Source organism: Herpailurus yagouaroundi, unplaced genomic scaffold (assembly GCF_014898765.1).
Source record: "Herpailurus yagouaroundi ecotype Mexico unplaced genomic scaffold, PumYag 355, whole genome shotgun sequence".
NCBI classification, from domain to species: domain Eukaryota; kingdom Metazoa; phylum Chordata; class Mammalia; order Carnivora; family Felidae; genus Herpailurus; species Herpailurus yagouaroundi.
This window is the reverse complement of record NW_024412572.1, coordinates 6,852,934-6,877,149: the sequence shown is the minus strand read 5'-3', so window position 1 is coordinate 6,877,149 and position 24,216 is coordinate 6,852,934. Positions and strand designations below refer to the sequence as shown.

General features: G+C 38.0%; 1 protein-coding gene across 13 annotated transcripts in view; it reads right to left on the bottom strand.

The window, feature by feature from the left end:
* The window catches only part of ERC1 (ELKS/RAB6-interacting/CAST family member 1), a 520,536-nt gene that overhangs the window by 400,294 nt on the left and 96,026 nt on the right, over nucleotides 1-24,216 (bottom strand). For all 13 annotated transcript variants that reach the window (XM_040462885.1, XM_040462876.1, XM_040462881.1 and 10 more), the window contains exons 3-4: nucleotides 22,281-22,697; nucleotides 5,748-5,822 (exon numbers count right to left, since the gene is read on the bottom strand). In XM_040462885.1, coding sequence (XP_040318819.1) covers nucleotides 5,748-5,822; nucleotides 22,281-22,697 — 492 coding nt within the window. The remainder of the gene's footprint in view (nucleotides 1-5,747; nucleotides 5,823-22,280; nucleotides 22,698-24,216) is intronic.

Here is a 24,216-nt window from a genome sequence, read left to right as displayed (position 1 = left end):
AATAAAAAAAAAAGAAAGTTGTTTCATTTACATTGAAAATCTGTTGTTTAGTGGAGTCACCTTTATCAATGATCTTAACTAGGTCTTCTGGATAATTTGCTACACCTTCTCCATCAGTACCTGCTCTTTTACCTTGCACTTTTATGTTATGGAAATGGCTTCTTTCCTTAAACTTCATGAACCAACCTCTGTTGGTTCAAACTTTTCTTCTGCAGCTTCCTCACCTCTTTCACCCTTCACAGAACTGAAGAGACTTAGAGCCTTGTGCTGGATTAGGCTTTGGCTTAAGTGAACATTGTAGCTGGTTTTATCTTCTATCCAGACCACTAATACTTTCTCCATATGAGCAATAAGGTTGTTTCACTTTCTTATCATTCGTGTGTTCACTAGAGTAGAACCTTTCGTTTCCTTCAAGAACTTTTCCTCTGCATTCACAATTTGGCTGTTTGGTGCAAAAGGTCTGGCTTTCAATCTATCTCAACTTTGGACATGCCTTTCTCACTAAGCTTAATCATTTCTAGCTTTTGATTTAAAGTGAGAGATATGAGCCTCTTTTCACTTGAACACTCAGAGACCACTGCAAGGTTATTATTTGGCCTAATTTCAGTATCGTTGTGTCTCAGGGACTAGGGAGGCCCAAGGAGAGGGAGAGAGACGGGGGAACAGCAGGTCAGTGGAATAGGCAGAATGCACACATTTGTCAAGTTTGCCATCTTATATGTGCACAGTTTGTGGCAGTAGTAATATCAAAGTAATATAGTACTAAAAAGTATCAGTAGTAATATCAAAGACCACTGATCACAGATCACCAGAACAGTAATGAAAAGTTTGAAATATTGGGAGAATTACTAAAATGTGACACAGAGACACGAATTGAGCAAATGCTATTGGAAAAACAGTGCCAAAAGACCTGCTTGATGCAGGGGTGCCATAAACCTTCAATTTGTAAAAAATACAGTTTCTGCAAAACACAATAAAGTGAAGCAATAAAACGAGGTATGCCTGTAAACTATTTCAATTGCACTATCTGAAAATTCACCTTTAACATTATAATAAATCTTCCTAGAAAGATCAGGATGTAGTCCCTTAAGAATAACTAAAGAAGCAACTGGGTGGCCCCGTCGGTTGAGCATCCAGCTCTTGATTTTGGCTCAGGTCCTGATCTCACAGTTTGTGGGATCAAGCCCCACATCAGGCTCCATGATGACAGCACAGAGTGATTCTCTCTCCCCCTTTCTCTCTACCCCTCCCCCCCAAAACAAATAAACTTAAAAAAAAAAAAAGAATAACAACTGAAATACTAGGCATACACATGCGACTAACCTGCAAATGAAATGTGTTACCTCTGACATTAGTTTGGGGAGGGGAAGATGGATAATGAAAGGGAGCCAGTGGAAAGAAGGAGTGTATTTCTAGCATCACTGGTGCTTCACACAAGACAAAATCACCTTCAGCAATCAACTCAAGCTCCACACATCACACAGACAGCCTCTAACTCTACAAAGCCGCCATAAGGCCCCCAAGACACATTATCCATTTTCTCCTCTAACTCCAACACAAACACATGGGCAGCTCTTGACCAAATCAGCACCCTCACTACCAAATCATGTCCCATAAAAGCTTCTCCCCAAAAGGGACCAAACTGTAACTGAAAGTCACGAAGAAGGCACTGACTGCCCAGATAAGAGACGTGTCAGGCTACTCGCTGAAATCAGGACAGAAAAGTAGTATCTGATACGCTCAACTAATTCTAGCACCAACTCAATCAGACTGAGACTGGGTTTATTTGAGAACAGTCCTTCCAACAAGGTTTCTTACTCCTACAATGTATAATAACTAAGTAAATAAATTCCTTTTCATCTTACCACTCTGTACTTGCCCAGCTCTGGGTCTCCCCATCATTAATCAGCCAATTCCACTAACCTATTGAAATCCCCTGTTGCTTGCTAAATTTCCCAAATCCTCACTTTTTCTTTTTCAAAAGTTGTCTCCCTACCCCAAGTAAAACCTGGCTTTCCAAAAGGATGTAATTTCCCTGAACTCTCTCCAATGAGGGTCACTAATCCCCCAGTACCAGAAAGGAGCAGGGGAAAAAGCAACCTCCCAGTTCCTCAATGCCGCTCCCTTTATTTTACAGCTCATACTCCTTTTCACTCTACCCCCTCCTCACTACTTCCCCATCCCTCTTGGCCATTTGAAAAACATCTTTGGCACCTGGCTCACAATCAATCTTCCCTTCAAATGCCACTCTTGCCATCATCCTAGGATTTCAATGTCTGAATTTCAATGACCTCAACCACCAGTCCACTTCAGCTATCCAGTCGACAGGACTACCCTCTGGATCCTATCATCACCCAGGCCTACTGCAGGCTTTTCCCCAGGCCTAGTGCACCATCATCCTCTATTTGCCATTCCTCAACCTCACAGAGATCTTCACCTCACTAATGGTCACATTTTCTCCCAAACTGTCAGTACAGTCTGAATTCTCTTCCTTTCTATCCACACTACATTCTTGGACTGATCATGCAAACTCCTCTCTCACCATCATCCTCAATTCATGTGCATTCCAATAATTCTGCCATTATCTACCCAGCAAAACTGTAACCTATAGCAGTACAGTAATTCTTCCCTGTTCCTCCACTGCGAAAGGAAAAAGAAAAAAATTAGAGGAGGAGGAAGCAGAAGGGGAAGTGGAGAAGGAGAAGATGGAAGGAGGGAAGAAAGCAAGAGAAGGAAGGTGAAGGCAAAGATAGGAGGAAGAGGAGGAAGAAAAGGCAGAAGAGAGAAAAAAGAAAACTACATCACCTTGATGATAGTTGGGCTCTTTTACTGTCTATCAATCATCTTCTTTTCCCATTTCCCCCCAAGACTATTCTTGATCTTCATAATTCTCTCAGGATCATGCCACACTCTCAGCAACTCAACTATTTCAGCTGTGATTTCAGGATAGCATCCACCTGACCAAACTGGGCCACCATTATCTCAGGCTTTCTTAACAGAATGGCCGAAAGTTAACACAACTTAAAATAGCTCCACTGCCTGTTAATTATTACACTTCCACATTCTATCAAAAGGCAAGTAAAAGAATTTTGGAAACATAGGTATATTCATGTGTTTTATTCTTACGTTTCAACAGGGCTCAGGAAATAAAACATACAAATAGATTTGTGGGAAATAAGAACATACAATTGAACCTTTCTAAAGACTCTTTACAAGATTATGTTCAAGACTACTAATTGCCTAACTACAAAGAACCCAGAATTCCACTAATTCAGAATTTGTTTGGTAAATCTTTCCCCACTGGAAATAAAAATAGACACAAATAAACAAAATTTTAGAATGAAATCATTTAAATTCAGAGAGAAATTCTTATAACCGTACTTAAGAAGCATCTCTCTACATAAAACTATATACTAATAACTAAATATTCTTGTCATACCAACAACTATTGAATAAAGGCCCACAAAACAAAAACAGTGTCAAACTTTTTAGGGAATAGGAAGAAGCTAAGATTTAGGGAATATGAAGAAGCTAAGACTTACCTATAAGTCTTTCAGCTTTTGTAAGAAAGAGTATGTTGTTTAAAAAAAAAAGAATATGTTTTTCATAAAAATAATAACAGGAGCAGCAGCTAACAGTTTACTATATGCCAGGTAGTATTCAAAGTGTTTTACTTGCTATAACTAATTTAAACCTCAAAACAACCTATGGGATACATACTATTACTATCGCCTTCTAGCCATACAGAAATTGAGGCATAGAGAGGTTAGGAATTACTTGCTCTATTGTCATACAATTGATTCAAGTAAAGCCAAATTTTGAATCCAAGGAATTTAAGAAGACAAGTCTTAATCAACCTAACATAAAGCCTAAAGATTTCTACCTATTCATTAACTTAAAGCAGAGGTTTACAAAGCATGGTCCATGTTCTATGTTCTGGATCCCCCCAGACCTTTTCAAGAAGTCTGCATAGTCAAAACTATTTTCATAATAATACCATGATTTGATTTGCCCTCTCCACTATGTTACCATTTGCACTTCAGGTATAAAAGCAATGGTGGGAAAAAACTGCTTGTGTCTTAGGACAACAGGCAATAGCACCAAACCATGCTAGCAGTGACTGCACTCTTCAGTATTGGGTACTCACAGAAAAAAAAAAATGTATTAAAAAAAGCTTTTTGTTTTTGTTTTTTTTTTTTAAGTAAGCTCTAGGCCAAATGTAGGGCTTAAACTCATGACCTCGAGGTATATCACAACCTCGAGGTATCTCACAACCTCGAGGTCAAGAGTCCCATGCTCGACCAATTGAGCTAGCCAGGAGCCTCAAGAAATAAAAATTTTAAAAGACTACTTCCTTTGGGGGATGCCTGGGTGGCTCAGTCAGTTAAGCGTCCAACTCTTGATCTCAGCTCAGGTCTTATCTCAGGGTCATGAGTTCAAGCTCCACACTGCACTCCATGCTGGGTGTGGAGCCTACTTAAAAAATTTTTAAAAAAGACTGCTTCCTTTGAGAATGTCCTTAATGAAGCAGTAAAAATTATTACTTTTAATTAATCTCAAACCTTAGGAACACATCTTTTTAATATTCTGTGTGATGAAATGGGAAGGAGCTAGGCACTTCTGCACATTGAAGTATGATAGTAGTTCCTTAGAATAGCACTTGTGTGCCTCTTTGAATTGCAAGCTGAATTAGGTAGTTTTTTCATGGAACATCATTTTTACATGAAAGAACAATTGACAAACTATGGTTACTAGAGTTAATATTAGGCAGACATTTTCTAAAAATAAATGAATGAGCTTGTCATTTTAAAAGAATAAAAGGGTCCTGAGATCAAAAGGCTTAAACACAGCCGATTTAAAGGAATTCTGGACAACTTTTTGGTCCCATCTGACTTATGATCTATAACTAAAAGGGAATAAAACCAAAGTTCTTTCAAAGTGTCTTTTCACAGCCGCTCTGGAAAGCAGTGTGGAGGTTCCTCAGAAAATTAAAAATAGACCTACCCTATGACCCAGCAATAGCACTGCTAGGAATTTATCCAAGGGACACAGGAGTACTGATGCATAGGGGCACTTGTACCCCAATGTTCATAGCAGCACTCTCAACAATAGCCAAATTATGGAAAGAGCCTAAATGTCCATCAACTGATGAATGGATAAAGAAATTGTGGTTTATATACACAATGGAATACTACGTGGCAATGAGAAAAAATGAAATATGGCCTTTTGTAGCAACGTGGATGGAACTGGAGAGTGTGATGCTAAGTGAAATAAGCCATACAGAGAAAGACAGATACCATATGGTTTCACTCTTATGTGGATCCTGAGAAACTTAACAGGAACCCATGGGGGAGGGGAAGGAAAAAAAAAAAAAAACAAGAGGTTAGAGTGGGAGAGAGCCAAAGCATAAGAGACTGTTGAGAACTGAGAACAAACTGAGGGTTGATGGGGGGTGGGAGGGAGGAGAGGGTGGGTGATGGGTATTGAGGAGGGCACCTTTTGGGATGAGCACTGGGTGTTGTATGGACACCAATTTGACAATAAATTTCATATATAAATTAAAAAAATAAAAAAATAAAAAATAAAAAAAAAACAAAGTATCTTTTCATTGTCTTACTATTTCTTCTTAAATCTACAAAATAAGCAAAATATTGTTACATACCACTTTCTAAAACTCACACATGAAAGTATGTAATCACTTCAAAGTGTAAACTGACTCATAAGCTTCTTTGGAGACTCTTACTTACCTTCATTTCAATAACAGTTTGCAGAGCTTTTGTTTTGGCAGAATCAGGAGCATTCTCAAATCTCCGATGCATCTCCTATACAAGAGAAGCAAAAGAGAGTAAGTGCCTCCTTTTCACTCTTATTTTTGCTCATGGGGAGGGTAGGGAAGGACAGGGAAGAGGGAATAATTGAGTAAAACAGATGATAACCCCAGTCCCGTGTGACACTTTGATCCCTGTCTACCAGACCTTTCCCAGCAGATCAGAGAAGGCTAGGGAGGTATGTGGGTCAAATACACAGGCACGAAGAGTCCCCATCTCGAACACCTAGTTATTTAAATTTAGTCACAGAGATGACATTAGAACAACAGATGAAAACTACACCACAACCCCAGATTGGTGTATCAATCCTCCACATGACTCTATGATATACAAATCAGAACTCCAAACAATCCAAAAGGAAGATTAGAAATAGTCTTTTTTCAAAGGAGAAATAAAGGTAGTCACAATCAGTCTGCATCGCACAAAGCTGCTTTTAGTAGCTTTTAGCATTTGTGTTAACCACGTCCTTTCCATAACATACACACCAGAGTAACAACCTGGCTACCTATGATGAAAATCTCTCTCCAATAGGGCAACAACTGGGAAGAAAAAAGAAGATAAGGCTGTTGGACAAGTTTCCTAAGTAGTTCATATTTAAATTTACAAAATGTCATAAAAACATAGCTATTCTTTTTAATCTAAATTTTAGTGAGTTCAGAATCAGGAAGAAAGGAACTGATGGTAGTAATATCACATTCATGGCCTTCAAGGGTTACAGCAAAGTTATTGGACCACCTCAGGCTATTTCCTGTCAGATTTTGTGAATGTCTCTGAGTTAATCAGTCAACATTTTCAAAATACTCTGGGACAACTTCTAGTGACCCAAGAATACACAGATGAATACTTTCCATCTGAACCATACTTAACCATAACAAAAGGAATGTATAATACTTTAATTAAACCTTTCACCTAATTTATTCATTCTTGCCTGACCAGAAAGAATGGTTTGAGAAAAAGAAAACAGAACTGCACACTTCACTGAGTTACCTCTTTCTGAAAGACCGGCAGAAAGAACTGATAAAAGTTCTAAATTATAAACAGTTTAAACACCAGTTTAAACACCAGTATCTTCTTAACATCCACATTCACACCAGCTGGCTGCTGAAAGTATAGTGCAAACCACTATTAATACATACCACCCTTTCTGACCACGCTTTCTGCTACTTTTCTCCCTAACTCCAGCCTTAAATATTCAACAAGGTATTCCATCCACATGTGTGACAAACACCTCAAACTCTCCAGGCCCAAGAGTAAACTCTTGGAGGTGCTCCAAAAGCTGTTCCATCCTTCCACATACTCAAGTGAAAAACCTGAGCTTCTTAATGCCTTCCTTTCTCCTTCAAGTCAGTCAATCAGGAAATCCATTTAACTCTACCTTCAAAACATATCGAAATGCAAGCACTCCTGGTCATTTCCACTATGACCATTTGGAGCGAGCCACTAACAAAAATATATCTTCTAATCCAACAACAAGCTCCTAATTAGGCCCCCCTCTCTTTATCTTTCTCCCCTACATTCTATTCTCAACAGAGCATCCAGAGTCACCTTTTTATTTTTTTTTTAACGTTTATTTATTTTTGGGACAGAGAGAGACAGAGCATGAACGGGGGAGGGTCAGAGAGAGGGAGACACAGAATCTGAAACAGGCTCCAGGCTCTGAGCTGTAAGCACAGAGCCCGACGTGGGGCTCAAACTCACGAACTGTGAGATGGTGACCTGAGCCGAAGTCAGACGCTTAACCGACTGAGCCACCCAGGCGCCCCCAGAGTGACCTTTTTAAATATAAATTTAATTTTGTCAAATTAATTAATTTTGACAAAATTAATTTTGTCCTCTACTCAAAACTGTCACAGCTCTCTGTCTGACTCACAGCAGAGTCAAAGTCCCCTCACAGTGGCCTACAAAACCTTATCTCTTACCACTCTTCCCTCAGTCACCATGCTTCAGCCACACAGGACTCCTTGCTGTGTGTCTCAAATATGCTAGGCATTGTCCTGTTCCTTAGGACCTTTACACCAGATGTTCCCACTGCCTAAACTCTCTTTTCTGAGCTCATAGAGAGGACTTTGTGTCCTTCAAGTCTTGACTCAAATGCCTCTTCTGTATTAGTAGGTTTATGAGTTGTGATAATCATATTGTAGTTATACAAGAAAACGTCCCTATGTTTTAGAGATGCGTACTACAGTATATAGAGGTAAATTACATCGTGTCAGGAATTTTTTTTTTAATCTTTGGTAAAAAAAGAAGAAAAAGCAAAAATAGGACACATGAAGCAAGTGTGGCAAAATTTTGGTAACTGGTATATCTGAGTGATAAGCATATGGAGATTCATTATGCCATTCTCATTACTTTTGTGTAAGCTTGAAATTTTTCATTATAAAATTAATGTTTAATGTTAGTGTAATGTACCTTATTTGAAAACTTAAAATGGACAAAAAAGAACCCATATGTCCTTTTCCCTCTACTTTACTCAACTTTTTCTTGTCCCATAGCATGTACCCTCTAACTTATGTTATGTGCCTCTATAAGAACATAGAGGGCCAGGGTCTTTGTTTCATTCACTGTTGAATCCAAAGTGCCTAGGACAATAGCTGGTACATCAGTAAGTGCTTAAGAGATATTTAAAGAATGAATGATGAATGAATGAATAATGAATGGATACCAAACTTTCAAGAATTAACTAAAGAGGGAATCTTCTCATGTGCTGAATTATGTACACCTCCTCTTACTTCTACACAGCCCTCCTCTAACACTTAGTACACTCTATTTGGAATAATCTTCTTCTCTAACATACCAGCCTGTACACTCCTTCAGGGCAAAATTGCCTTTTGTATTCCAGACACTGTCTGACATGTAAACAATCATTAAAAATGATTTCTCCCCCACATCCATTCCTCTTTGGCTAGATGAAGGAAAGACTGAATAAATGAATAAATTATCAGCTAGTATTCATCTTCATCCCTCTATTGGAGCATTCTCTCTAAAGTATCAAAAAAGGATCTCCTTATTTCTAAATCTAAGAGCTGTTGTCCATCCACATCTTTTCTGAACTCCATGTAGTAGCTGACTTTTTTTTTTCATTTTTTTTTTTTTAACATTTACTCATTTTTGAGAGAGAGACAGAGCATGAACGGGGGAAGGTCAGAGAGAGAGGGAGACACAGAATCCGAAACAGGCTCCAGGCTCTGAGCTGTCAGCACAGAGCCCGACACGGGGCTTGAACTCACAGACTGCGAGATCATGACCTGAGCGAAGTCGGACATCCAACCGACTGAGCCACCCAGGCGCCCCAGTAGCTGACTTTTTTAAGTTAAAACAGAGAGAGTTAAGGGAGAACATCTTTAAGATTTCTAACTGCCTTCCATTAATGAATTATCCTAGCTCTAAATGCTTATTCTCTGCCCTTTCTCCTATCCTAAGCACAGACATTTTCTAAGTTCCATCTTTGGAACTCTTCTCAATTCTATTGCCCCAATCCAGGGACTCCACTAGCCCACAGAGAAACTTGAAATGAATTAGACAATAGCAACCCCTCTGGGGTAGATGCAACCTCACCATGAAGCACTGATTGAGTTTTGGGCCACATCTGCTCCATCAGCAGGAAGCTTTTGTTTGGTTGAACAGTGTGCACACCAATCATACAAGGAAGCCCTTCCCCAGTCCCACAGATTCGACTACAGTTGATCTCTGAACAACAAGGGTTTGAACTGTAATGATCCACTTATTTTTTTAATAAATACAGTAAAATACTACAAATGTGTTTTCTCTTAGGATTTTTTAATGACATTTTCCTTTCTCTAGCTCATTTATTATAAGAATACAGTAAATAACATATAACACACAGAATGTGTGTAAATCACCCACTTATGTTGTCAGTAAGACTTACAGTCAGTAGTAGGTTATTAGTAGTTAAGTTTTGGGGGAGTCAGACATTCTACACAGATTTTCAACTACACAGGGGTCAGCTCCCAACCTCCTCATTATTCAAAAGTCAACTGTATTACCTTTCCATGGATGCGCTGGAAAATATATTTTTCTAGTCTTGTAGTGGACACCTATCACTTTTTCTTGCCATGGTATCTTATCTCCCTTCTACATTTGGGGATTCTACATTTTAAGCCAAGAGTCCTCCTTCTGCAAAAGAAGTTAAAAATGCCACCTACTTTTTTCCCCAGCCTTTCCTGCAGTTAAAGCCCAGACACAAGACCTAATCTCCCCAATGAGACACATACATCACTTACTTTGAATCAGAATCTTGTAACAGAAGCAGGGACATGAATAGAGACAATTCTGTCAATGAGTGGCAGAGGCAACAGCCACCTCAAGTTCCCAGTCTCAGGAATGGCAGATATTCCAAGGGTAGGGAGCAGTGTCAGTGGTGTCAGCCAAACAACCTACCGTGTTTGTGTCCTGCACCAGGAGCACCACTGTCTAGACCAAACCAATAAAGGAACATGATGGATTTGAGGCTATTTTTTGGCTATATAACTTCTGAACTCAGACTCTTCAGCGCTCCTAGAGATTATGGAACCATCATCTCTAGCCTGGATTACAGCAACAGTCTCCCAAAGTTGATCTCCTTAGTAACACAATGGAAGACTGTTACTTTAATTATTTTAATTAATTTTTTCTCGACCTCCCCAAACAATTCATCCATATCACTAATGAATTCCAGGGTGCCAAATCTAGTGGACCCCTTTCTGTCCTCATCTTCCTAGAACTCTCAGAGGCATTCAAAGCAGTGGGGCCACTCCCTCCTATATACACATTTTCTCTTGACTATTATGACACCACACTCTCCTATTTTTCTTTTTCTCCAAGGGCTCCTCTATTTCTCTTACAGGTTCCTCCTTCAAAATTAGACCCCTAAATACTATAGTGATCAGGTGACCAGTCCCTAAACTCTCTCCTCTTTTCCATCGAAACTCTCTAATCTTCTACACTGCTTAAAATTCAAATGAAATGCTAGTGAATTCCCAGGCCTGTCCTCTGCTCTGATTTCAAGACTCCTTTATCCAACTGTCCATTTGACATCTCTATTTAGAGGTCTAGTAGATAATTTAACTTTTATTATCTGTAACAAAACTTAATTTTACCTTCCTTAATCTAGCTCTTCATCTGATGAGTGTGACGAGAGGTAAGTCTTCTCCATCTCACTAAACATCACTACCCTCCAGTAGCTCAAGCCAAACACCAGTGTCTCCTTTCATTCTTCCCATATGTTCAAAATTCAGTAGCAGGCAGTGATTGCTCCATCTTCAAAATATTTCTTGAATTATTCCACTGTACTCCATTTCCAGCTCAGTTTAACCCCACATTACTACAACAGCTGTTCATTTCCTTCCATTTCCTCTGTCCACTCTCAAGAGAGCACCGGAGTAGTCTTGATAAAGCATCAACAAACCATGGGAGTTTGGTCTGCTTTGAATCTTTCAACAAGTTTCCCATTCACTTCTCATTCTCTACAAAATCAACATGATCTGACCAAAATGAATAGAAGACTGGCCCTCCCGTTGTACTCATTTTAAACTATTTTAAAATTAGATAAAATGCATGAAATAACTGTTTTCAGACACTGGAAAAAGGCACACTGATCTATGATCCTTGAAAGAATAGAAACAAATGTGATGGCCCAAACCAGCTCTTCAGAATATGATGCAAGGAGAGAAAGCCAAACAGAAAAGAGCAGTCATACAGAGCTCAGAAGACAGATCAATGGATAAGACTCCTAAAGACAGTGAAAATGTGCAGAGCAGAGTATCACAGAGAAGGAAGCTAGCCATAAAAGCAGCAGTATCTAATTTGACAGGGGTCCCCTTGAGTATTTGGCCAAATACTAAGTGTGTACCCACAGGGCAAGACTCCACAACATCAAACAACAACTACTAAGGATAGAACAACTACCCAGAGAGCTATGAATTGAGCAACTACCTGAACTCACATGAGGCTAAGGAAATTTTAGTTCCAAAGGGCCAAAATAAATAAAACATCAGAGGCATTTAACAGAGACACCAGAAAGTCCAACTCTTAGAAGTCGCAATCATCTGATGAGTGTGATGAGAGGTAAGTCTTCTCCATCTCACTAAACAGCACAGCTCTCCCAGTAGCTCAAGCCAAACACCAGTCTCTCCTTTCATTCTTCCCAGATCTTCAAAATTCTCTATATAGAAATTAAGGCCTCTATAGGAAAGGCTATCTAGATCAGCTCTAACAGAATTTAAAAGCAAGTCCTATAAAGATCAAGTTAATCCACAACACTTCATTTAAGGAAGACAGTAAAATCCAGAACACACTAATGCAGGACAAAATCTCAACACGTTAGTTTAGGCCATAATAATTTCTCACCTATACTAAAACAACAAATCCACCGGCTTCCTATGAGCCTCGAGTTTGTACACATTTAACCTATTCTCCACACTATAAATAAGATGACCAACTGGACACACAGCAGATATTTAGTAATATTTATTCAATAAAATGAGTGTACATATAGAAAAATAAAATGAATCCTACTAATTGTAAATAATCTTCATCGATTAATAAAATCCTATAACCTATACATTTCTCATTTGGTATTTCTATATCTACCTGAAAATATTAAAACTGCATTTCCTTGATACCTCACAATTCAGATACTGAACAAATTAATTTTATCTGACTTCTTTCCTATTACCTAATTCCAAATAAGGTCAATTTCCAAATGTTTTATAAAGTTAAATTATAACAATTTTACTTTAAATCCTAGCAACCACATGTGCAAAACATAAAGAAAATAGAAATCCATTTGAACAAAAAATCCTCCTTTGCTAAGGAACTAGGCTGCATTTTAAACCATCCACAGGCATAAAGCTTTCCTATTAAGACATTTGAAAACCTATCATTCGTAACAAATTTCCATTCAGAGGCCTGCACATTAAAACTCATTATGAACACATCCTGCAGTCAGTGAGCTGATAAACTCCCCTTTCCAACTGAGTACATCAAGCCTCTGACTCATGCACTGTTAGTAAAGAGACTGGAAATAGAAATGAATGTACTATTCAAATAAATATAAGAACTAGAATGTTCTATTTGCTCACTCTATTTCACTCCATTGGCCTGAAATTTCTCATCCAAAAACAATTAAAGTACAGGTAGAATTATCTGGATCTTGTTACACTGTCAACTGTGGTAAACAACAGAAAATATGTTCATTTTCTCTCATTAATTTACCAGATAATAACTAACCTAGAGTTAGAAAACAAGCAAGTTAGGAATAAATCTTCGTATTTTTCTCTCTTTGGCAGTTTCTTTTAAAAAGTCAACTTTTACTTACACGACTGAGAGAAAGAAGTATTTGTGACTGACAAGTAGCACTTATGTCTGAAATTTCTTTTTTCAAGTTTCAGGTTTTAGCCTCCAGCACCCTTGGTTCAAGGGTAGAAGCTCCAGATTACTTGTGAGGCCCCTTTACAGATTCAATCTTCCATACAAGTTCTGGCTTTAGTGTACTCAAAACACAGAGGAGACAGAAATAAAGAAGAAGGGGAGAATAAACGGAAAGAATCCTCACTGTTTTCTGTATCTCTCAGACACCATTGTACTTTAACCGTTTACCACCTCTAGTCATGGCATTATTCTGAAAAAACATCATCTTCTTGTCAAAATAGAAATAGGCCACAAATGACACAAAGAAAAGGGAAGGAATAACCTGAATAAATAAGGTATGCAACTGTCCTCATTTTCCAAAATCACTGCAAAGCAGCAAACTAACTTGGGGCCCCTTTTTCTTTTCAAATTCTTCCTATGCTTTGTCTGTTGTTTCTTTTTTTTCTCTCACTCTCCTCTGCTTATACCTTACAACTGCTAATGATAAAAACAGGCATCCCTCAGATACACTAGTTAGATTCAGAATTCCTATGCTGGAACCTAGTCAAATATTAATACTTTTAACCTCAAACATTTCTGTAAACCTCAACATGATAGAAGTTATACTAACAAGGTTTGTTGACTGAAATATTAAAGAGATAAAAACCAGCATGAATGTATTAATGTTTTAAAACAAATTTATATTTTATTTACCACAATAGCATTTACACTTTTAAAACTGAGAGAACATATAGGTATATAAATAATGTGTTTAGTTGGCCAACAGATAATGTTTGGTAATGCAGATCCGAAAAAGTTCATAGTCAGCTTAGGTGTGTTCTGCCAACAGACTGAGAACCAAAACTGGGTTTTCAAACTATGGTGTCTAACAGAATTACCTGTAAAGCTCTTTAACACTCTGTATGCCCAAACCCCAAGCACAGACCAAGCCAAGTCTTGACTGTAGTTCAATGTTTGTCCACCACATGTCTTCACTATTCTACCAATCAAAGGAAAGGTACTACAGTAAACAATATAAAATCTAACAATAAGTACTCCCACAACAATGTAATTTAGTATAAAGAAAACACAATGCTTAATTTAAATTTATTATTTTCTTCTTTGGCTTTTCTTTGATGGGATTATTTATCTGTTATCTACAGAATAATTTTTATAAACAAAATAGAAAACTAATCACAATTGCTACTGGAATGCTATTTTAATGTTACAATATTTCATCAAATCTAAGATGCCACTGATTATAATATATACTATTGTTTTATGTACTGGAAAGAAAGGGGGGAAATGCCTCCAAATAAATAATTACACAAAGCTTTATCATCCAGAATTTTCATTTTATACTGACTATAAAGTAGAACTTAGAGTTCTCTTTTACTTATTTAACCATATTTTAACTATATGCCATTTTGAACTGTTTTCATAACTTTCCCCATGCCGGCAACTCTGGTGTCAATGCTGATTCATCACATGATATTACTGATGACATACTGAACAATTAAAGTTAACATGAGAAATACCAACAAAGCTCACACCCTCAACTACAGTGGTAACAAACTGAGCAGCTATGACTGAATGCACAGGCAAACAAATCAGCACCACTACTGCCTTGTTGACAGACTGTAAGATACTGCCAAGGATAAAATTTAACTCAATGCCATATTGCTAAAGTAAGAAAAACTGTGAGTCTTAGGATTGATGAAATACTTTTTCTTTAAAGATGAACACGAAATCCAATAAATAACAAAACCTATGGATATCCTGGTATTGCCAACTCACAATTCTTTTTGACTTCCTTGATCTACTAGTGCAATAATGTGCAAAAGTCATTTCAAGTCACCACTCACCTACCCTAGATTAGAGCTGTTAAGTTATTAGACTTCCTTGTCCACTCTTGACTCTCCCTCCCCTATTTATTTTCCACACGACCAGAGTAAATTGTAAAAAGCTAACCTGATCTTAACATTCCCTTGGTTAAATACTGGAATGGATTTTTCTTGCACTTTGAATATAACTGTTGCATTACCTGCAAGGATCATGAAGGCAAGTGCTTTGTCTCCCAGAGGGCATGTTTTGTTCACTATTTCCCTAGTGCTTTGTACATGCTTAGTGCCAGTAAATATCTGAAGAATGAAAGGAATGGATTTGTCCTTGGATACCTCTTCACCCTGTCATCTGATGCCAGCCTTCACCTTATACAATTTGCTTTTGCCCTCTAGCCTCCTTGTTGCTCCTTCAAAATTCCTTCCCATCAGGCCTTTCGCAACTTTTAACCTTTATTCATGAAACAGTTTTATCCAAATGTTCAGCATGACTTTCTCCTTGTCTTTCCTCAAATCTCCTTACCTCAGGGGCACCTCCTCATACGAGCTTATCCTATTTACAGAAATCCCCTCCCCCAACAAAATTAGACTCCACCCAATCATGTAGTTTCATCCCATAATTATCAGTTTACTGTCTCCCACTAGATTTTTAAGTTCTAGGAGGGCAGAGACCATGTGGTCTGACATAAAAAAATGTATACCCATGCCCATCCTAGGATCAAATACATATCAAAGGCTCAATAGTTATTTGTTGAATAAATAAAAAAGGAAAAGTGGTGCCTCTAGTCTCTTGTTTTAGAAACAATCTTGGGGCGCCTGGGTGGCGCAGTCGGTTAAAGCGTCCGACTTCAGGCAGGTCACGATCTCGCGGTCCATGAGTTCGAGCCCCGCGTCAGGCTCTGGGCTGATGGCTTGCAGCCTGGAGCCTGTTTCCGATTCTGTGTCTCCTTCTCTCTCTGCCCCTCCCCCGTTCATGCTCTGTCTCTCTCTGTCTCAAAAATAAATAAAAAACGTTGAAAAAAAATGTAAAAAAAAAAAAATAAAATAAAATAAAATAAAATAAAATAAAATAAAATAAAATAAAATAAAATAAAATAAAAAGAAACAATCTTTATGTATCAGGTTAGCCATACATTAGAAAACTTTACCCCAAATCATCATTTTAACTTTTTGTTAACTGTATTTTCTAACATACACGAATTTTTTTTTTTCAATGTTTATTTATTTTTGGGACAGAGAGAGACAGAGCATGAACGGGGGAGGGGCAGAGAGAGAGGAAGACACAGAATCGGAAACAAGCTCCAGGCCCTGAGCCATCAGCCCAGAGCCTGACGCAGGGCTCGAACTCCCGGACCGCGAGATCGTGACCTGGCTGAAGTCGGACGCTTAACCGACTGCGCCACCCAGGCGCCCCTAACATACACGAATTTAATTCTTTTTTTTTATTTTTAGAAAGAGAGCATGCATGAGTGGGGGGCAGGCAAAGAGGGAGACGGAGAGAGGGAGAGAAAGAATCTTAAGCAGTCTCCACACTCAGCATGGAGCCCAAAGTAGGGCTTGATCCCACGACCCTGGGATCATGACCTGAGCTGAAATCAAGAAACGGACACTCAACCAACTGAGCCACCCAGACACCCCACAAATTTAATTCTTTAAGGTTCTTCCTACAGCAGTGGAAGATTCTTTCCTCTCTCAAAATTATATTAAAAGCTTTTTACTTACATTTTCTTCTAGTTTTTTATTTTTTATAAAGTAGCTCTTTATTTCATCTAGAATTTGATGTAACTATGTAACTGTTTTCCAAATGGATGGCCACTATTTAAAACATCCATCATATACTTAAAACTGTATTATTTCTGGGATGCCTGGGTGGCTCAGTCAGTTGAGTGTCTGACTCTTGATTTTTGGCTTAGGTTGTGATCCTGGGGTTTTGGAATCGAGCCTGCTTTGGGCTCTGTGCTGAGTGTGGAGCCTGCTTGTGATACTCAGTCTCTCTCCTGCCCTGCTCCCCTGCTCTCTCTCTCTCTAAAACAAAATAAGATTTTTAAAACCATATTATTTCTGGTTTCTATGTTGTTTCATTGATCTAGCTATCCACTGCTGTGCCAGTACATTTTAAGATCACTGGGTTTAAAATACATGTATCATGGGGCACCTGGGTGGCTCAGTTAGTTGGGCATCTGACTTCGGCTCAGGTCATGATCTCACAGTTCATGGATTCGAGTCCCACATCAGGCTCTGTGCTGACAGCTCAGAGCCTGGAGCCTGCTTCAGATTCTATGTTTCCCTCTCTCTCTGCCCCTCCCTGGCTCACTTGCTTTCTCTCGCTCTCTCGCTCTCTCTCAAAAATAAACATTAAAAAAAATTTTTTTAATAAAAAATAAAGGGGCACCTGGGTGGCTCAGTCAGTTAAGCACCCAACTTCAGCTCAGGTCATGATCTCATGGCTCATGGGATCGAGCCCTGCGTGGGGCTGGGCTGACAGGTGGGAGCCTAGAGCCTGCTTCAGTTTCTGTGTCTCCCTCTCTCTCTGCCCCTCCCCTGCCTGCTCTTGTTCTCTCTTTCTCTCTCTCTCTCTCAAAAATAAACATTAAAAAATTAAAAAATAAAATATGTGTATCATGATCTGCTTAAGCAAGTGTTCCTACACTGTTCCTCTGCAAATAAACTACAACATCATTAAGGCATGTTTGAAAATCATTCCCAGTAGGATTACATTAAATTTACAGATCTGGGGTAAGGTGACATCTTTATATTGATGTTCCCATCTACACTATAATGAAAATTTAGCCTTTTCCTCTCCATTACCATTACTGATATTATTTATTACATTTCCTTACCTAATTGTACCATGTAACACACCCAGAATAATGTTAAATACTGATGAACCCAACCATCTTTGACCTCTTTCTAAAAAAAAAAAAAAAAAAAAAAAAAAAAAATTTTAACGTTTATTCACTTCTGAGAGACAGAGACAGAGCATGAGTGGGGAAGGGGCAGAGAGAGAGAGAGGGAGGCACAGAATCCAAATCAGGCTCCAGGCTCTGAGCTGTCAGCACAGAGCCTGACACGGGGCTCAAACTCACAAACTGCAAGATCATGACCTGAGCAGAAGTTGGACACTTAACTGACTGAACCACTCAGGTGCCCCTGACCTCTTTCTAACTTCAGTGGGCACTTCTAGTATGGCACAGTAAGCCTGATGCTGGCTATTAGTTTGAAATGTGGTTATTATATACATTTATTATGTTATTATTTATTTAAATCTTATTTAAAAGTATTCAATTCTTATTTTTAGTTCATTTTGTTTCATTTTCAATCAAAATTCTGTAACATTTTATCTATTTCAGACAGCCATCAAATACCACAAGATTCTCTTTTCCTTTTATCTAATACAAATTGTAACTGTGCATGATAAATTAAGCCATTCTGGCATTGCTAGAATAACCTCCTTTTGGTCAGAGTATTATCCTTGTATCATAATGCTGATTCTATCTGCTAATATTTTATTTATAATATGTATAACTAAACTCATAAGTAAAATTAGTTTTGAGTTTAACTTGTTTTCCAAACTTCATCAGATTTGAGAACCCAGTGGTTTCACTGGGGGGAAAAAAAAAACTTGAAATGCTATCCTTCTTTCTGTAAGTTCTAGGTTTAAATTTTTTGGCCTACATTTCAACTTACTCAACTAACATTTCTTGAGTACCCACTGTGTATTTGATAGACACTGGCAAAATAAAGATTTTTTTTTAAAAACATGTATCTTTGAGGGCGCCTGGCTGGCTCAGTCAGGGGAGCATGCAACTCTTGATCTCCAGGTTGTGGGTTCGAACCCTATGTTGGGTATAAAGATTACTTAAAAATAAAACCTTTAGGGGCACCTGGGTGGCTCAGTTAAGTGTCTGACTTCAGCTCAGGTCATGATCTCACAGTTCATGAGTTTGAGCCCAGGATCAGGCTCTGTGCTGACAGGTTGGAGCCTGGAGCCTGGTTCAGATTCTGTGTCTCCCTCTCTCTATCTGCCCTCCCCCCCATCATGCTCTCTCTCTCTCTCTCTCTCTCTCTCTCAAAAATAAGTAAAAATATTTAATATATATATATATATAATAAAATATTTAAAAAATGTATCTTTGATGCAAAAAATAAAGCAAACAATGAAGAAACATACAGGTAAATATAAATATACTATCATAGGATTGGTTCATCTACATTTAAGTATACAGCTACACAAGGAAAACTTCAAAGAACTAAAATTTGGTCTAAGTCTTGAAGGTAAATAGGAGAAACAGAAAAGAGAACTAGAATTCTAAACATTTGTTTCTGAAACAATCATTTCCACCTGCTCTTAAGTAATTTTAATTTGTAAGACTGTGTTTTCCTGTAAGATGATGCTATGTTACTAACAGCAACTAGAATTGTGTGTTGGTATGATTGATAAGGCCTACCTATATTTCTTCCACACTATGTACGTAAGTGGGACTTGATTTTGTAGAGCTTGTTAGTTGAAAAATCAGTCTTATATTCATGTTTTTTTCTACCACTTTTTCAAATTCACCACATCTCTGTTCTCTGCCAGAGTAACAATGTAGCTTTTCACACTCCTTAACTGTTCACCATTTATTAACTCCAAAACTCAAAAGTAAATAGGCATAATAAAAAAAGAATACAATCTAGCCACTTACGACAACATGGATGGACTTAGAGGGTATTATGCTAAGTGAAATAAGTGAAAGAGACAAATACCATATATTTCACTTATATGTGTAATCTAAAACACAAAATAAATTAACAAAAAGCAGAAAGAGTCTATAGAGGACAAACTGCAAGAGGGGAGATGTGTTGAAGGATAGGCAAAATGGGTAAAGAGGAGTGGGAGATACAGAATGAATAAGTCACAGGGATAAAAGGAGAGCACAAGAAATATAGTCACTGGTACTGTTCTAGCACTGTATGGTGACAGATGGTAGCTATACCTGTAGGGAGTACAGCACAATGTACAGAGGTGTTAAATCACTATACTGTACACTTAAAATTAATGTAATGTTCTGTGTCAACTATACTTCAATTTAAAATGCTTTCAAATAAATAAATGGGCATAGCTTGAAACACTCAGAACAGAAGCACTAAAAACATAACATTCAAAATTCATGATGCTGGGAAACATTTCAGGCTGCATGCTGTGTGAGATTATTACAACTTCTCTAACAAAAGTCTATGGCCAGGCTCTAAGTAATCTCATTAAAATATAAAGTCTTTAATGTAAATTGAAACAAACTCAGGATATGCCTGTAACATACCAGTTGACTGAAAATTTCCTAAAATATTACAGTCTGATAATTTGAAGAGCCTAAAATGTACATAGCTGCTGATTAATCCTAACAACATCTTATATACACCGCTAGGAAGATAAACTGGTCCAATCACTCTGGAAGATGAGATTATTCAGTTTCAAAAATGTACACACCTTTCAAGCAAATTCATTTCTAGGAATTTATCCTAAAGAAAAAAATTAATGTACAGAGATATATGGTTAAGGATATTCAGCACAGCAGTTTTATACTACTGAAAAATAGTGGTCTAAATTTTCAATATTCAATCAAACGGTATAAATTCATCTGAAATTACAAAACTCTACATATACCTGACAAAAGATGGTCAAATACATTATCAAGAAAAGCATGTGACATTACATTATGCATACCTACACTAACACAGAAGCCACAAGCTGCACATAGATACTTAAATTTAAATTTGATTAATTAAATTTAATTCCAGATTAGTTATAGTGAAATAAAATTTAAGTCAGTTCCTCAGTCACACTAGCTACAATTCAAGAGCTCCATAACCATATGTGACTAGTGGCTACCATAATGAACAAAGCAGATACAGAACATTTCCATCATCACAGAAACTTCTATTAGACAATACTAATGTACAGTATTCTATCTTTTTTAAGAGAAAGAAATACAGAAGGGTGGCAAGCTGGGTGGCTCAGTCAGTAAAGCATCCGAGTCTTGATTTGGGCTCAGGTCATGATCTCACGGTTGTGAGATCAAGCCCTGCATCAGGCTCTGTGCTGGCAGCAAGAGGTCTGTTTGGGGTTCTCTCTTTCTCTCTGCCCCTCTCTCACAATAAATAAATAAATAATTTTTTTAATGCAGAAGGAATGTATACATAATAAAAATGACTGGAAACATATGCATAACAGTTATCAGTAGGTAATGATACCTGGGATTTTAAGTTTTTGCTAATTTTACTACAATAAGCTACCATGAATTTACTATGTAATAAAATCATGTTTTTAAAAAACACTGAATTTCCTCTTTATCAAAAGTAAAATGTCCTCACTGTAAATATTTCATATTCCTTACAACAAAAGGAGAAGTTATAGAACTAGAAATATAGAAGTATCCTTTTACAGTTACTATTTTGCTGCTTTGGGAATATTCCATGCTTTTAATTCCTTTCCTCATACTTCATTCAGACTAACAGTAACACAATTCTGTGATTTTTTTTCCCTATCCAAATGGGAAAGTTATCTGAAGTCTCTGGCCACATATAGAGAATTACAGCTGTCAATTTTTTTTAATTCAAAGGAAGATGTATTTTTCATTTATGTTTTCTTAAAATGAATCATTACCTAGAAAAGTGAAAGATTATCAACAGTCACAGTGGCCAGCTTAAGTCTGAGTTTCCTCTATAAAAAATAACTGACAGTGTGCTCTATATCATTCTTTCTCACTGTGCCTCCATGGCAGCAAATGATTTTTATTACATATCTTTTAGAGCAAGGCAAGTTTCTATGGCAACCACAGAGCAAACATCCATTACTACTACCAAGGACTATACAAGCACATCTAAACTGAGGTAAACACTTTTTCTCTTAATAATATTCTAAAATTAAACAATAATTAGGTAATCTGATTCTGTTTTTGCTGTGTGTGTCTCTATGAACAAATCAAGAGATGAGTAACAAACTAAGAAAATTCTGTGTCCCTCTAGCAATAAAATGCGTCTACAGAAACCAGATTGGGGGCGGGGGACAGAAAGCTCCAGAAATTTATCAAGCCAGTATACATACTAGTCAATGCCATCTCATACAAGAGAGCAAATCAGAAATCAGTGAAGCACTTAAATATCAAAGAAGAAATTCCCTTCGGGCTAACTCAATGGAGTATGTAAATTTATCTAAGCCAAGACGCTGACTAATGCGGGGTGGGAGAGACAATCAGTAAGTCAAGAAAACTGAAAAAGCACTCACCTCTCTCAACATACTGTTCTCTTTTTCCTTCTGCTCCAAAAGGCTTTCTAGGTGGTGGACGTGCATCTCTGCCTCTGCCAGTCGTCTTGTTCTCTCATGATCTTCTTCAGTAGCCTTAGCAGAAAGTCCTTTGCTCTGCAACATCTCCAGAAGTTTCTTGATGGATTCATCCCGAGCATTTAGGGTTTGCTTCTGAGTCTCAATACGCAACTCCATTTCCTCCAAAGTCTTTCGAAGAAGAAACAGCTCTTTGGCCTGCCGCTCATGCTCAGCATGTAACCTCTGAAAGTTCTCCTCTGTCAGCTCTGCCACAAAAGGTTCACCAGTCCTACTGCTACTATCTTGCTGAAACAGCTGGTTCAGGTCCCTCTGGATCCGCAATTCATCCTGGAGAGCCTGGATTGTCATTTGCATGTGCTAGAACCAAGACAAAACAGAAAACCCCAAGTCAGCTTCCCTCCTCAAGAAGAAAAAATAAAGCAGACTGGGAAAGTCAGAAAGTAGCTACCAGGGCTCTCAGAACTTGAATTTAACAAATTAGAATTCATGTTATTTTACACTGTCTTAAAATATGATTGAGATAATCTATAAAATGTCAATAATTTAACCTGTATTACTCCCAAAAGGAAACAAGAGAAGTATGGCAGAACTTCACTTTGCATAAGCCATGACAAAATAAAGGCATTGTTCAAAATTAACAGAAATATTCACAGAACTAAAAGGGAGGGGAGGAGAAAGGGGAAATCTATAGGAATACAAACACATCATACAAAAGTTTCACCAAATAATACAAAGGATGTCAAAATACAAAATGACTTTTTAAGTAAGTTTACACATTAAATAATACTAACATTTAATGAGTAGCATCTACATGCCACACACTTTTTATGTGTTGATTCATTTAATCTTCATGACATGTGTACTATTAATTTTTTTACTACTTTTTTACTAATTATTATTATTATTCTTACCGATGATGACACTAGTCTTGGAGATTTTTCGCTGTTTATTTTTTTTTTAATATTTTTTAATGTTTATTTATTTTTGAGAGAGAGAAAGAGTGCAAGTGGGGGAGGATCAGACAGAGAGGGAGACAACAGAATCAGACGCAGGCTCCAGGCTCTGAGTTGTCAGCACAGTGTCCGACACGGGGCTTGGACTCACAAGATGTGAGATCATGACCTGAGCCGAAGTCAGACACCCAACCGACTGAGCCACCCAGGTGCCCACTACTGTTTATTTTTGAGAGAGAAAGAGAATGAGAGAGCATGCAAGCCAGCAGGGGAGGGGCAGAGAGAGAGAAGGAGACACAGAATCTACAAACTCCTATCTCCAAACTGTCAGCACAGAGCCTGATATGGGGCTCAAACTTAAGAACTGCGAGATCATGACCTGAGCCAAAGTCTGTCAGGTCTTTTTAAATCTAGAGATTTAAGTAACTTGCCCAAGCTCACACAGTTAATGATGGACCTGTCATTGAAATCAAAGGAATTTTCCCAGCCCACAGAAACTAGTACTACCTGAAGAAAATAACGTAACTTGAAGCTTTCATAAGGGGAGGAGAAGGAGTGCCTGGGTGGCTCAGTTGGTTAAGCTCTGACTCTATCTCTGCTCAGGTCTTGATCTCACAGTTTGTGAGTTCAAGCCTAGTGTCAGGCTCAGCACTGACAGCACAGAGCCTGCTTGGGATTCTCTCTCTCTGCCCCTCCCCTGCTCACACTCTTCCGCCACCCTCCCCCGCCCCCCCCACCCCGTCAAAATAAATAAGTTTTTTTTTAAACTTTAAAAAAAAACCAGGGGGATGGGGAAATACCTCACCATGTGAGCTTTCCATACAGGGAAGGATAATAATATAGGTGAGTAATTAAACAAAGATGTTAATGCAGTTAAATTACAAAATGTTTGAGACAGCATATCTTCAGCCTGTACACCTAAT